This window comes from Haemorhous mexicanus, chromosome 3 (assembly GCF_027477595.1).
Source record: "Haemorhous mexicanus isolate bHaeMex1 chromosome 3, bHaeMex1.pri, whole genome shotgun sequence".
In the NCBI taxonomy this organism is placed as follows: domain Eukaryota; kingdom Metazoa; phylum Chordata; class Aves; order Passeriformes; family Fringillidae; genus Haemorhous; species Haemorhous mexicanus.
In genome coordinates, this window is record NC_082343.1 from 8,237,861 (window position 1) to 8,253,774 (window position 15,914).

Below are 15,914 nucleotides of genomic sequence, written 5' to 3' on the forward strand. Positions count from 1 at the left end.
CTGGAAAGTATTTCTGATGTGGAGACAGGCTTTGAGGAGTGGGAGAAAAGTGCAAAAGCTTTTACCCTTTTCAAAAATAAAAGACAGGTTTAAGTTTAAAACCAAGTTTAAAACCACTACCTCCCCTCATTTGAAAACGCTGTAACTGAACAAAAGAGGAGGAGTCCACAATTCAATATGGGCAGCTGTGAATGCCTTGATGAACATTCTCAGTACTAAGATGGAGTAAAGCAGGTTAAAAGTGGCTTCCCAACTACTGATTTGAAAATCTAAACAGGAACACACACAAGCATATTAGGCTTGTGAAAGTGTTTTCAATTTATTAATAAATTTATAACAGCTGATAATTTTGAAAATAAATGTTACAAATAACCACAGGGATGTTCTATAGCTACTGATTTCACTAATGTGTGAGCACAAAGGGGCATATCTAAATCAATACAGAAAATTCTAGGATCCAGATCAGCAATTACATTATGCAAAGCCTTTCCTCTCCAGATCGCTAGACTATTTTGTCTAAATTTGCACAGGTGAGCATTTATTTTAACACTGGTTGCATGACTACCTCAAAAACCTATGTAATTAATCTGCATTGCCAGAACTAAAAATCGTGTGACAGAAGAAACTCCTGGAGAAGAAGGGAAAAACATGAGCCTTTATTATAGACTGAGTCATTAATCCTCCAAGAGATCATTCATCTACACAAGCACGGCACAAGTTGCTTCAGAAGAGGAAGCCTCTCAAACAATTGGTCACTGCAAGGAAAGCTTATTCAGGAAAACTCTGAAAGTAAAACACACACATAAGAGGGAAAAGTGGCTTTGGGGACTTTTTAAAGCTTGCCTCAAACTTTGGGCTCATTGAAGAGGTAAATAAATAAATAAATAAACACTTAACTTTTCACTTCAAGATGAGTCAGTATTTTCACAAGCCCACTAATAAATTGACATATGTATATTTCCAAATCATACTTCAACGACTGGATGGAAGTAGGTTTTCCAGCCATGTGAACCCTTCTACAGGACTTCTGTAGACAATAACCACAATAACAAAGCCCTCTTTTTGAAACTGCGTTCTCATAATGGACAATACACTGATACCATGGTAACATACAATTTTAAAGGTAGGCAGCACAAATAATCCCAAAAACTATTAGCTGTGAGTACTGTATAGCAGCCACAAGGCAAACCTTGAGCCTTCTCCCAAATACTGCAATCTCACACAGTTCTGCTGATTTTTTTTTTTTTCTCAAACATCCAGGTCACAGCAGTGCTGGGCTCACCGCCCCTTGGGGCTGAAAACTGGAAGTGCCAGAGGTGTGCCACAACCTCCTGCAGCTGTCTAGGAAAGCAGCAGAGCAGAGGACCCATGAACCACAGCAAAAGGTCATGCTGGGGGTAAAGACAACAATTTCTGCTTGAAGTGCTGCCCTTATGCTGCAGCCTCCCCCCATGTGATAAAAACCCACGCAGAAAGATCCTTATCCCGCTTCCCTTCTGCCTGCCCTAAAACACAAGCCCTTAGGAACAGTACCAGCCATGCCTACCAATACATGACATTTGGCAAAACACTGACTTCAGAATTTGCACTGTAAAAGCTGAACCCTGACAGCCATCACCCCTGGATAAGGAGGGTGCCTCTTCCTCCGATTCCCCTGCTGCTGGTTGGAGTTTGTGTGCAGGCAGCACAGGATTCACTGCTGGCAGCGGCCCCGTGCCCCTGATCAGCACCCTCCTCTCAGAAATGGCACCTCCCTCTCCCTCTCACAGAGCAGGTCCCAGCACCCTCTTTCCTCAGAGCAGCTTGTGCCAAAGGATGCACCAAGAGGTGGCTTTGCCTGTGCTGCTCTCGGCAGAGCTCTGCCTCCAGCGGGGCCAGGACAATCTCTGGTCACATCTGCATGTGCTGCCTGTTTTAGCAGAGCCTCACCTCGGCAGAAAGTTCATTTCACATCAGAGCCTCCCCTCAGCTGCACTGCACAAGCTTTAGAACCAGCCAGCCCACAAATCAGATTGCTATTACCAGTAGCAGGAGACAGGGCAGCATTATGTATGCTCCAATACAATCCACTGATTTCCTCTTTTGAGACACAGAGAAAAAGCCATCTGGTCTGCAGCACCAAGGCTGCCCACCATTTACCTCCACTGCAAAGTTACCAGGAGATAAGAAGAAGGAAAAAAAAGGCATTGACTAAAATTAGTCATTCATTGGGCACCGACCCAACAGCCTGCAGAAACAATTTTTTTGTCTTCAAAATATAAATCAAATTATTAGTATTTGAAGTATTTCTGCAATTGGGACCTTTAATATTCTGGACTTCTTCAGCTAGAGAATTTGCCACAGATTTGTTCTTTCTTCACCTGCATCCCAAATCACTGCATGGCTCTCCCCTGGCAGCACAGGAAAGGCCTCAAACTACAAGAAATGCATGTAAACTTACACATCATTTCAGGCTGTCAGCATAAAACCTCTCACTGTTTTATATGGACAGAATAGCAGATTTAGAGAAGAACAGAACAGTAACTTCAGCAGATAAAACAAGTACATATCATGAGAGACAACTGTGCATTACATTCATCTCACTCCTGGGTTAAAGAACAGTCATGGCCCAGCTGCATTACAGAACCTGCCAGAGGGCAAGCAGGTGCTATCAGAATACTCTGGGACAAATTCCACTTCATCAGACATCCAATCTGAAAGTAAAACTGTGTGGTTCTTACCATACAGCAAAATGTCAGCTTTCTTGTCACCAAGTATGCTGTGTTTACCTGTAATTATTTTTATGTGAAAGCTCAGTTATGGTCCACTACTTTACCTATGTCGGAGAAAATTCACAGGGGTGATGCATAAATCTCAAAGTCTCTTAATAATGAACTATTCTGACTTTTTTGGGAACTTTTTATACCATAAGAATATTCCAAAACCAATTTTGCAATGCTTATTGTTATTGTCCTTTATATATCAAGCTGCATGAAGTCAGTGCTAAATTAGTCAGGACTAAGTTTACATCTTCATTTTAAGTATAGGATTGGAAATGAAAGAACTATGTGTGGCACAAACTGGTGTAATTTGAAAACATCCAGATCACCAAAACTGGATAGAATAGGAATGGAAGCACAAGGCAGCCACTCCTTGAAACTTTCACAGTTCCAGCAGTTCAGCGATGCTACAGAAAACATGAAGTTCCCTGTCTGATGGAAAACACCCCTGACTTGCACCAAACTTAGGTAAATACAAACCTTAAGGTCAAGGTCAGCAGAGCAGAAGTTTACTGCCTTTATAAACAACCACACAGTGTCTGCTTCACCTGCCAAGGAGAGATTGTAACACTGACACTGCTGCAAGGGTGGCCAGCATAGCCCAATCATAAGGGAAATTGAGTCACACACTCTACCATGGTATCTGCTACAGGTGAAGTGACAGACCTGTCAAACCTTCCCAATGTCACTGCAAGCAATATAAAAGTGACAGAGAAGAAAATTATTTTTCATACTTCACATTAACTTCTTGAAACACACAGTGCTTTCTCTAGAAAACGGGCAAGGCAAAGGGAGGAACAGCAACTTGAACATTGCCCATCCAAGTGAACAGGGAAAGTTCATTTAATAAGCAATAAACCACAGCTAATTATTAATTACAGTCATATCAACTAGTCCATGACTTGTATTAATCAGTCTCTAAATGCAGCACAGCATCCATGACTGAGCTGCACCAAGCTGAGAGTGTCAGCTCCATCCATAATTTATGATGATCCTCCATAAATCTGTTCAGTTAACACAGTGACACTGGCCATGTGGGCACATTAACCAATCTTTCTCCTGACAGTTGTTGGAGCTGTAACAAAGACAAACACGGAACAGCCAGAAGCAAGATTTCCACCCCGAATTACCTCTCTCTGAGAGGCTTTGGATATGAAAAGAGTTGCTATCTTGATGAACTTGTGTGGTGCTGAACAAAACAGTGTCACCAAAAGATGTCTGCCCCATTTTGTGCACATCCATTGAAACCAGTAAATGCCTTAGTTTTGGCTTGGCAGGAGTTCACAGTTTGTAAGAGGACACATCAAGATGGCATCTGGACACATTTTACATTATTTCCTCTTCTGTAACACTCAAGTACTTTGTGCAGGAATCCACATATATGGCAACACGTCTGGTTTTTAGCTACACTAAAGTTTTAATCAAATCCTTGTGCTCTTTGAAAACAACATGAACACAAACCCTATGGAGATCACAGAATCAATGAGGTTAAAAAAGATCTCTGAGACCATCGAGACCAGCTTTTAACCAAATACCATCATGTCAACCAGACCACAGCACTGACTGCCACATCCAGTCTTTCCTCAAACACCTCCAGGGACAGTGACCCCACCACCTCCCTGGGTAGTCCATTCCAATGTCCAATCACCCTTTCAGTGAAGAAATTCCTCCTAACATTCAATCTTAACTTCCCCTGCTGAAGCTTGAGATTATGCCCTCTCATTTGTTGCCTGGGAGAAGAGGCCAATCCCCACCCGACTACACTCTCCTTTCAGGAGCTGGAGAGGGTGATAAGGCCACTCCTGAGTCTCCTCTAGGCTAAACACCCGCAGCCCCCTCAGTTACTCTTCAAAAGACTCATGCTCCAGCCCCTTCCCCAGCTCCACTCCTCTTCTCTGGACTCCCTCCAGCACCTCAATTTTCTTCTAGCAGTGAGGGGCCCAGAACTGGACACAGCACTCGAGGTGCAGATACACAGAACCCTATGCATGAAAACACATGTTTACATGCCGTCTTCCTGTGCAGCCAGGTTTGTGCTGCTGACACACAGCAAAAGGTCTCTGAGTTCTTCTCCGCGCATTCATCAGTGCCCCCCAGACACAGCGTGTGCACGGCCTGACCCCCAGCCCTGCGGAGCTGCTCGCACCGTGCACAGCACGGGCTACGAACACACCTGCCTTTCTTGCCCCCATGGGCGTCAGCCGGGTCGGAGCGCCGGGCAGCTCACCCCTTCCCCGGGCCAGGACGCTCCTTCCCCCGCACTGCCCCGACCCCCGCGGGCAGGGCGGGCTGTCACTGCGCCCCGCCCGGCTCCCGCTTCCCGCCCCGCCTGCCCGGCAGGTGCCGCCCGGGCGGGGCGGGGGGCCCGGCCCCGGCACCCCCAGGGCAGCGGGGGTCGCACCCGCGGGACGGAGCTCCCCGCCCGCCGCTCGGGCCGGGGCCTCGCCCGGGAGGGGCGGCGGCGGGGGGGTGGTGGGGGGGGCCGGGCCGGCCCGGTTGCCAGGGAGGAGGCTCGGGCTCCGGCCCCGCACAGCGCCCGCGGCGGGAGGGAAGGAGCGAAGAAGGGAGGCGGGCGGGCGGCGGGGCGCGGCGCGGGTGTCCCGGCGGGACGAGGGGGCGGCGGGAGCGGGGGCACCGGTCCCTACTCACTCTCGTCAGGCAGCTGATCCAGCTCCGCCATCTTGAACGAGCCGCGCCGCTTTTTCAAAGGCTGCCTGGCGCGGGGCATTCTGGGGGAGGAGACGGGGCCGGGCGCGCGCGCGGGGCGGGGCCTCCGCCCGCGGGCCGTGAGGGGCCGGGCCCGCGCGCCGCTCCCGGGGCAGGAACGGGCTCGGCCGGGAGCGCAGGGAACAGCGCCGGCCGTAGCCCGGCGGGACCGCAGGACCGCCCTTAAGGAGTCGGAGTGGACGCTACACTACTTCCAGTCTAGTTCCAATTCTCTGCCACTGGCCGGGGCGCCTTTCTCTCGACCAGGCTGCTCAGAACCCCATCCAAATTGGCTTTGAACGGCTCCAGGGCTGGGCTAGCCGGAGCTGCTCTGGGTAACCTGTTCCAGTGTCTCACCACGCTCCCAGTAAAGACTGTTCCTAATATCTAACCTAATTTTCCCCTCTGTCAGTTTGTACCCATTACTCCTTGTCCTATCGCTACTACAGTTCCTGACAGAGTCCCTCTCTGGCTTCCTTAGAGCTCCCCTTTAGATACTGGAAGGTTGACATGAGGTCTTCACACAAACCTTTCCAGGCCTGAAGAGCCCCAGCTTTCTCAGCCTGTTGTCATAGGGCAGGTGCTCCTGTCCTCTTATCACCACCATGGTCCTCCTCTGGACTTGCTCCAAACAGTGCCCTGTCATTCTTATGATGTGGGATGAGGGGAATGAGTGACCGGCAGTTCAGGATTTGGGGAAAGGGGGTGGAGGTGTCACAAAGGGTCACCCCAAAGTAGCTGTACTAGCTTTGAGTCTTTAAACAATCTCATTACATTATATCCATTCTCCTTCTACGAGTAATAACTTTTTGCTAAAATGTGCCTATTTTCCTTGTCACTTTTCATAAAGGACTGCAGAGGTGAGGCTCCAGGAGGAGTAAGGGATCACAACAATCCCAGCCCAGCCAGGCCTGGTCCTGCTGTCACGGTCTGTGGCACTTTGCCCAAGAGGCAGCTGAAATGCTCACCCAGCCCAAGGCCTGAAGGTCAAGGTCTCACCTGCTCTCACCCAGTGCCAGGGAAAGCCAACAAACCCCAGAAGTGGGTGGCTGTTGCCTAACAAGCTCCTTGTCTTGGCCTGCCCTCTACCATCTCACCCCCAAAAGCTTTCTTCAAGCAGCAGCAGTGGGGTTTTTTTGTGTAGTTTTCTTAGTAGTCTCTGCACCACAGTGTGAATTCTAAAGCTTCTGCAGCAAGAAATACAAGCATGGAAATACCACCATGAACCACAAGCACCTTCATTGCTCATGGACCAGACTTTCTACATAGGTTTGGCTTTGAGTATCTACTGCTATTACACCAAGCAAAATTCCTTTTTTTAAGATACAAAAATAAATATGAAAATGCAAATTGAGCCCCAAAATAAATAAACAGTATATCTTAGTCAAGGCTAAGAAGTCCATGTCACATGTTAAACATACTGGCAAGAGCACAGTGGTGTAATGCAAAATGGATGCCATGCCTGGTTGTATGCAGCTCTTTGAAAGCACCTAGGTGAAACCAAAGATTCTCCACAATTCAGAAAATGTGTATCTTGGGACATGGAATAGAATATAATTTGTGTTCTTAATTTGCTAGTGAACTCAGATGACTAGGCCCTCTAGCAGGCTGAGAGGGGTAGGATATAGGTCATGTTATTAAACAATTTTAATACATAAATAAATAAAATAAACGCTGCCCTTGTGCTCAAGGGGGAAAAAGCCAGTTTTTAAGTGAAGAAACAAACCGAGTGAATTGCTTTAGAAATTCCCCCCAGGGCTTTCTATGTACATTGTAGCAGAGCTGAAAAAAGAAAAAATGAAGAAAAAAAAAAAGGAAAAAGAAAATACAAAGCCTAGCTTGCATTTCCAGCCTCCTTTTCAGGACATTTTGAAAGGTTGTTTAAACAGCCTTCCCTCCCCTTAGCCCCCAAAGGGCCTAAGACTCTGCAGTCAGAGCTTTCCATATTGCACAGCTCCAAAGAAAGCTGCTACAGTAGGCAGCTGCAAAGCACTGTAGGCACAAAAGTAAATAAACTAGTAACAAAACCCAACTTAATAGCAATCTGTAGTATTCCAAACACCAACCCCCCCTAACATTAAACCCTGCACATTTTTCCCCTTTTAATAAAACACTTCCACCACCTAAAACGCCTGACACGGACCAGACCTTCCAGGCTCAGTTGAACAAGGTGTTAATGACACCAATATTTCTGTGTTTCAGCTGTGCTCCCCTTGTTCCAAGGGCTGTATGGCAATGCTCAGCTAAGACTGGAGACACTGAGACTTCCACAGCTGACAGAGGACACTGATCACCAGCGAGGTTTTTACTGCTGTGCTTTGTAAACCTTGTCATCAGGTCTGGCTGTGCTGAAAGCAGCGTGGCCCAGAACCACCCTGGTGCTACAGCTTTCCCTGAGCAAGGGCTTTGCAAGGGAGGGGTGAAAAGTGCTCTACAACACAATCACATTTCGCAACAGTCCTCAAGAATGTGAATTTCTACAAGGGAAAAAGAAATCAAACTCAGTGCCTTTCAGGGAGTCTTTGTAGACTGCAACAAAACTAGATTAAAAAGGTGAGAGAGATTTTCCCCCTCCCCAAACATCTCCTGCCAATCATCTCACAAATTAACAGGTGTGAAGGCAGAATTCTGCTCCCAGCAGCACAATGATGATTATTCCTTCATTTCATTCCAACAGCTGCACTTGGAAAATATTTAACAGAAGCCATTACCATTCACTATGTTGAAAGGGTAACAATCAACAGTGTATTATGATTCCTGGATAAAGAACCTTTTACATCTTGGCCTTTAATGAGTGCTGCAGTATCTGCATGTTCTAGTTTTTCGTTTGTCCTGTGCTCGCTGTTTCCAAGTCACACAAACACAACCCCATTTACAAAGCCCCAGCCAGGCCATTCGTCAGCGTGCACACAAACACACAATGTTTTCAGTGCATCCTTTTACCACTCTGGCAAATTTGCAGTTTGCACTTGGGTGACGTGGAAATGACACCACTCTTCCGACAGGCAGGGTGACTGAAAACATCCCTGCCAACAACCTGCCTGAGGTGCTGCTGACTCACCTGCTGGCACCGCTGGGGGGAGGTCTCTGAATGGCTGCACTGCTGCCATTGGATCTCGACAGGGTCATGTTAGGCAACTGCTCCTAATGGTGTGTGCTGAAATGCTGCAGAGAGCACTGCCCTGCTCCATTGCTGCTCAGCTGCTGCAGATGACAGTAAGACATGGGTTACACCACCTACTGACCAATGCATTCCGAGTCCTGTCAGCACAGAGCAGGTAGTGCTGCGTCCAGGAGACAGCTACTCTGTCATTTTCTCATCTCCCCTAGGCAGGCCCTGGCAGTAGGAAGAAAAGCACAGACAGCTGGCAGAAGTGAGTGCTCTTTAGTCATTGAAGCACCTTCTTGTGAAGTCTGAGTCCTGCTGCATTAATCACATACTTTTTAACGAGGGGGTGGAGGAAGCAGTAGTCTCCCCTTTGAGTTGCTGGGTGTCATTCCTTCTTCTCGCCTTGCCTGTCCCTGTATATCTCACTTCTGTAGAAGTGACCTGCAATGCCCACAACAGGCCCACATGCTTCCTTCACACCAGAACAAATGAAAATCGTCACAGTAATTCATCTTAGCTGGGATCTACATTTGTATTTCTTCTCACAGGTGCCACTTCATCTCCAAAATGACCATTTTTGGAGAAGCAGCCTGGCATTAATTTTAAAGTGAAAGCACACACAAGCTCTTGTTCAGATGCATATAGTCCACAACAGTGGAAACTATTTTTATGGGCATAACAGAGGCGTGAGTATAATGGACTAAGTTAGAGGCCTCAACACATACATAAAGGCAATTCAGGCAAAACACAAAGTGGGATATAAATTTGGCTGCAATAACACTTCAGCAGACAATTGCATCATTATGTCCCCAGAATTCACAGAGTGAGGTCTGTAACAGTCTCCCAAAAAGCAAGCCAAAGCAGAGACTTCAGTAGTTACAAACACTTCAGGCCTCATTTAAGAACAGGAGTACAATTATTTATGGCATTGACAAAACTTCATGTGTCCAGAGGTCTTTGTCATATACAAATTATTTGCTTTGGGGTTTCTTCCCCCACTTTCCTCTGATTAGAAACTGAATGGGGGCAGTGGCAGAATGTCATTGTTTAATGGCTTAAGTACCAGGATGGGCAACTTGTGCTTTAATTTTTTTTTTCTCAGACATTTTTTTCCTTCATGAACTCAGGCAAGTCACAAAGAATTTACACTGACTGTGAATCAGTAAGCCAGTAAGCTGGCTTCCTTCATATAACTGCACGGGCTATCTTAATGCCTGTGAGCTGTTGTACAACAGAGCCTGCAGCCATGCTAAATAAAGATAAAATGGTTAAATATTTATAAATTGCTGCTTTTGGTAGTTTACCATTTAGATCAGAAGCCATTCCTCAACATGTCTCCCCTGAAAAAAAAAGCACAGGATGTCATGGGACCTAATGTCTTGAAAACTTGTTCAAGTGCTTTTGACAGAAATGGGACTGCCTGTTCATCCAGCTCTGCTCTGTGCTGGTACTGCCAAAGCAGTGCTTTCAGTGACTGTCACCACGCTGCTCCTGCCAGCCTGGCCCTGGGGAGAGGCTGCTCATCCGCTGGGTCTGGCGGATCTGCGGCGCGGATCTGCTCTGCTCCCAAAGCTGGCAGCGGAAGCAGCGCCTGGGCTGACATCAGATTTCCCTGCAGGATGGTGACAGGGCTCTCCCACAGCCCCCAAAGGGCACCTGCTGCCTCTTCAGCAAGCCCTGTAGCTTTTCCTGCTGTGTTTGTGAACTTAGGGACAGCTTGGGATGTACTTCCTTGTGCTGCACTTGTAACTGAGCACTACGTACACAGCACAAAGCACTCCTTGTGCTGCTTGGGTTGGAGCAACAGGGAACTTTCAGCCACCTCTGAGGGAGCATCAAAAGCAGCTGCCTTCAACTCCTGGTCCCCAAATGAACTGTAAACTGCTTTTTTAAGGGGGGGAAAAAAATAATCTATCTTATAACTAAATTGAACAAGTTCTCATGTTCTCTTTCAGAGACTGACAAGATCATACTTAAGTGACTTACCAAAAGGGTTTTTTCAGAAGCAAAACAATGATTAGCCACTGGTTAAGCTACTTAAGAGGCAGAAGACAGGCTACTCTCTTCCTCTCAAAATCCATTATCACCATCCTCAATCAATTTTTTCTGCTGAGCTGTCCTCAAGCCATACAACTTACCCAGTCCTTCTACATTTCCTTCTCTCCCTGAAAGCAGCTTTATTTTTCATCTATCACTCTTCATCCTCTTCTCATTCAGGGGTCCTGGGAAGACCTGCACCACTTTGGTGCAACCACTTTGGCTTTAACTCCTTTTACAAAAGGCCCTGGGACACAACAACATTTTAGGAAATAGATCTGCTCTTTCCACACAGGTTACTAAAGACTGAAGCCACAACTGTCAGAATCAGCTTGAACTGTCCCTGTCTTGGGAATTAGCCATCACTTTCCCTAAATGCCCCAGAGAAATCAAGTAATTTTTAAGAGAATGATCTGATGTTGCTCTATTTAAGTGCTCCCATATTGCTCAATGACTAAAAGTGAGAAGTAACAAACATCATGAAACATTGAAATTATCAGTTTGTATTGCTGTTTTGAGACAGGCATTTCAAGACCACAGACAGAATAGCAACAGACCTCACTCCAGGCCTTGATGAACGAAGCTTGAGTCCAAACTCAACTTACAGCTTTGTTAGGATGTGAGTCTACAACAACCAACTTACATCATGTTGAAGGTAGGTATTTAAAGGAGGTTTATTGGGGCTAATACTAAATTCAAACAGCACAAGCTTATTTTCCATGTTTACCACACCAACTGTTGACAGATGAAGTCTCAGTGGAAAGTCCAAATTTTAATTTCACCATTATTTCCTGAAACATGACTACAGATTTCAATATTTGGCATTTGATCCTTGAGAGAGATACCATGTTTAAGAACATTCTACCAAATACATTTAAATTATGACTCAAAACCAAAACAATTTGGAAGTTTTGAAACATAAAACTGTTAGTATGAAATTAGCTTTTATTTTTTTACCTCAAAATAAACGCACATTTATCATTTAGTCAAGTGAAAACTGAAAAAGAGTATCTTAAACAAGGGGGGAACCTTAACAGAGCAAGTACCACAAACATGCTCAAGTTCCTTCTCCTGTTCTTGCCCAGCTCTGTTTGGCTAAGACCACCAGAATAATTTCCTTTTTTCTTTCTTGTCAGTTTGGTCAATTAAAAGAAACACTTAAAGCACCAGAATTAGAAGTGGTATAAAACAAAACCAGGTACTCGTTCTCATCAGAATTCAGGTCCATGTATTGCCACACTTTATATAAAACTTTCACTAAGTGTTGTACTAAACAGGATTTAGTAATTTCTTCTGCAGTTTAGCTCTTGATATCTTGGTAAGAGAAGTCAATGCATAAGCATGTCAGAAGTCAACGCTATAGTGTAACTACAGTATAACTCTAACAGGGCTTCTAAATACTGTTCACCAGAGTGATGTCTTATAGTTGAATTTCAGTTTCAACAGGTACTTCAGATTTACCTGAGCAACATCATACACAATATATCTGGGAAGAATGTTAAGGAATAATTATAGTAGTTGGTATTAATGACACAGAAAAACCTCAAAACACAGTGAACTTCACTTTGAACTTAAGTTACCATACCTGTGTGATTAAGTCACTGTGCCTGTGTGATTAACCAATTCTAAGAGCTCAAACCACAAAGCTTTAAATCTGACTTTTCCATCTGAAAAATCTGAAAATGTTTTATACAATAGTTAGGAACAAGCAATTAAGTTCTGTGGAGAATAGTGCAGCAGGAATCCTGAGTGACAGGCAGGTGAACTGACTTAAATACAGGGCTGTGGCTCCTGAAAATTATTTTTTTTGTCAGAGTAACACACATCTTTCTTGACATCTGGGCAGAAGAGTCATATAGCTTAAATGAGAGCTACAGATTCAGATCCAGCATTGCAATTGTAATTGAAGTTCTATTGCTACCTTCCAGCCAAGTCATTAATGCCTTAATTTTCCACTAAAAAACCCAAACTGGAATCACAGAGAAGAGCTCTACAATGATTGTCAGTGTTTGCACATTCTTATTTTTCCAGAGACAGTCCCAGCTCATCTATTTGTTTCACAATCAAACTTACCTCTAATCCCAAAGTGTAAAACAAAATAAATACACATCATGTTATCTCAACTAGCTAATATCAACTATATTATAGCTCATCATCTGACAGATGGTGTAATTAAGAAAACTCAAGATAAAACCAGTATTGCCATGAGTTGTGTTGCCCAGACTCCTTAGGGGAGAAAAACAGCTCACCAAGGCCACAGGCAGTTTTTACAAACTCAAAGTTTGCATTACTGGGTTACCTGCTTCACTGGCAGTGAAGAGAGCCAGCTGGACCTTAGACATCACTTATTTACATTCTTATGACCTCTTGTGGATTTAAAGCACTAATTGATTTGAAGGCACTTCTGCCTGGAAAGAGACTTAATGGCTACACCCTGCTGGGCATTTGAGGCATACCTCAACACTTGCAGAGGTCTGGGGAACACGCAAGAGCACAGAGCTGGCTCCCTCACCTCCTCCTGGCTAAGCTGGCATACCACAGCACCATGAGGGAGAAACCAGACTGGAGTGATGAGAAACCACAGGCTGCATTCCCCTCCCCTTGTCTGGCACATCTCTGGGCAAAACACTACAGCAGTTTTGCCTGACCACTCAAATAACTTTTGTTCCTATTGGGGAACAGCTACTGAAATGTCTATCGTTTCCTTTTTTTTTTTTCAGAATGACAATTTAAGTGCAGCAACTGTAAAAATCATCCCCCTTGCAGAAGAGATTGTCTGCAAATACTCCCCAAAGCAGATTTAAACAAAACCAAACAAAACACAGTGAGGCAAAACTCCTAACTGGCCTTAGTGAGGTCCTGCAAATGCAGTGACACTCAAACACCGTGTGCAGCCAACATAATAGCAAAGGATACTCATTATACAGAAGACAGGTATCATTAATTCCTGTGGAAATCCCATTTCCTAAGGGAACCTCTACACCACCAAGAGTGGTCGTGGCTGTGGGATCAGGAGCAGTTTTGCCCAAGCCTAGAAAGGAAAAACAACATTAGTTACAAATCTTGGATGCAAATACAGACTTTGCACAAAAAGAAAATGATCCAGCCAGCCAAATACTACTTCACATATACTTTCAAATCAAGAGTAGAAGTATCTTCAACAGAACATGAAAAATACTGTTTGTTTATTCAATTCAGCATCACCATATTTATGGAAGTTGTACTCTGCTACATTAAAAATGAGAATTTTAGACTTTCAACTGTTAATTGTCTAATCTGTATGATCGAAGCTAAAGCAGAACAGATTTGTAGCCCTCATATCCTAACTCCATGAATGAAAACATGCACATTGCAGCATTTTCAGACAAGTACAACAAACCAATTCTTATTCTCGTTAAAATTTTCAATATAAATCTGATTTGACATCCATAACAACATGAGTAGTATGTATAGAAAAAGGTGCAAAATCACTTTTTATTCTCTTTTAGGCAACCTATTTTTTAAGCCTCTCAAAATGAATAGTTTAAGATAAGCCATTCCTTACTGAAGGTACTTTTCTTCAATCTTCCATCTTCAGTCATGATTACCATCTCTTTTGCTTGAGTGAGACAGCTAAGTCTTTTCTCTCATCTTCTTTTTCAATATATGACACTTTTTGCAGATAGAAGTGTAATGAGAGCAGTTGTTCCATCTGAACTTTTATTCCTAGCTTTTCCCTTCTGTCCAAGCTTCTAAGCCACTTTGAAAGCTAAACAATGACTCTTCTGATCTATTCATCTCTCTTCTAAAATACACAGTATTGTTATGATGAAAGCAAGTAAGAAGTTGAAAAATGTACTTTATATTTTCTCCAGTGTAACATCAAATAGAAGTTTCCTCCTGAACTTCAGCACCTTAAGTCTTAACACTCAGAGTGTATTAACTTGCATCTTAAAACACCCCATACAAATCTTGATGTAACTAAAGGGCAACATTATGCAACTTCTTAAAGGAAGTACAGCTAAAAAGTGACTATAGCTCTCTTTGCTAAGCACCACAACCAAGTCTGCCATCAATTACAGATTACTAATGACAACTACTAATGCTTACCTTTGACACTGTGTTTTCCCTTGGGCAATTTTGTGATGTGGGAAGCATTCTTTAGTTCGTACCTGGACAGCACAAAGAATACAAAATAGCACTTTACATTAGTCTTAAACTATCTTAGTGGGGAAAAGAATTCACAAATTTTTCAGGCTTTAGTTTATGATGAGTTAATGTAAAGTTAATCTAAATTCTAGTCTTCTGGAACTCAAACTTTCTTTGTCTTGGTTACTAATTTTAATGATGTCAGCATTTTGTACAAGATTCAGCTAGACCTGAAAAAACAGCTCTTATTTTAAGAAAAAACAGATCTTGTTTTTGAAGAAAAAACACATGCTTCTTCTTCACACTGAAGAGAAGGCTTGCAATCTTAGCATCACCTTCTATGAGGATGTATTAAGCACATTTGGCAAATACTCTTTATAAGTTACTTACATATTTCCAAGGGCGACTTCTCCCAGCAGTACTAAACCTATGGGATCAGCTTGAGATGTGTGACAGTAGTTTGCACTCTTGGATACCATGTCTGCAAAATAGATGCCCTTCCCAAACATGTAGCCGGTCTGCAAGAAGGAAGTAAAGAAATAAATAAAACTGGGGCAATAAAACAACCAAAGGCAGCACTGAATCCACCTGGCTGGGCTCCCAGGAGAGCAACTCAAGCTCTTGTGGACACCAATGCGCAACCACTCGGGGGACACGGTGTTGTCTAAATGGTGGCAGATAACACAGGGCCCTCCCCACACAGAAATTCCCTTCTTTAGGCTGTCCCTGCCTGTGGCCATCTCTGGGCACAGGGATGCAGGCAGCCAGAGAAGCTGGTTCACCCACCACGGGAGCTTCAGGCGGAGCTATCCGCAGGCCCTGCGAGAGGATGCCAGCGAAGTTGGTGGTGCGGGAGCCGTGCCACAGCAGCTGGCGGTTGTGGAGCTGCCTGAAGGGCTTGTAACGCTGGCTCTCCCCCTCACGCTCAATCCTGAAGATCTTCAGTTCACAAGAGGATAGGAGGAAAAGAAGAACCAAGCAAATAAACCATTAGCTTCATGCAACTCGTCAGAGGGAAGAAGAAAAAAAAAAATCCGATCTGCAATGTACATTGATCTGCCGGGGAAATTGATCAGGATGGGTTTTAGTGTTTGTAATTAGCTGTGTCAGGCTAGCAAAACAGAGGTAGCAGCAATCATGCAGCACTCGTTATTGATTACTTTTCCACCTTTTCT

At 44.4% G+C, this 15,914-nt stretch overlaps 2 protein-coding genes across 3 annotated transcripts in view; both read right to left on the reverse strand.

Moving 5' to 3' along the window:
- The window catches only part of LIN9 (lin-9 DREAM MuvB core complex component), a 61,392-nt gene extending 55,886 nt beyond the window's left edge, over nt 1–5,506 (reverse strand). For both annotated transcript variants that reach the window (XM_059840700.1, XM_059840699.1), the window contains exon 1: nt 5,409–5,506. In XM_059840700.1, the coding sequence (XP_059696683.1) occupies nt 5,409–5,487 (79 nt within the window). In that variant the 5' untranslated portion in view covers nt 5,488–5,506. The remainder of the gene's footprint in view (nt 1–5,408) is intronic.
- Nucleotides 5,507–11,260: 5,754 nt separating this feature from the next.
- Nucleotides 11,261–15,914, reverse strand: part of PARP1 (poly(ADP-ribose) polymerase 1) — a 31,834-nt gene continuing 27,180 nt past the window's right edge. Inside the window, exons 19-23 of the mRNA XM_059840703.1 lie at nt 15,526–15,678; nt 15,130–15,257; nt 14,701–14,762; nt 13,528–13,642; nt 11,261–12,097 (exon numbers count right to left, since the gene is read on the reverse strand). Coding sequence (XP_059696686.1) covers nt 12,016–12,097; nt 13,528–13,642; nt 14,701–14,762; nt 15,130–15,257; nt 15,526–15,678 — 540 coding nt within the window. The 3' untranslated portion in view covers nt 11,261–12,015. The remainder of the gene's footprint in view (nt 12,098–13,527; nt 13,643–14,700; nt 14,763–15,129; nt 15,258–15,525; nt 15,679–15,914) is intronic.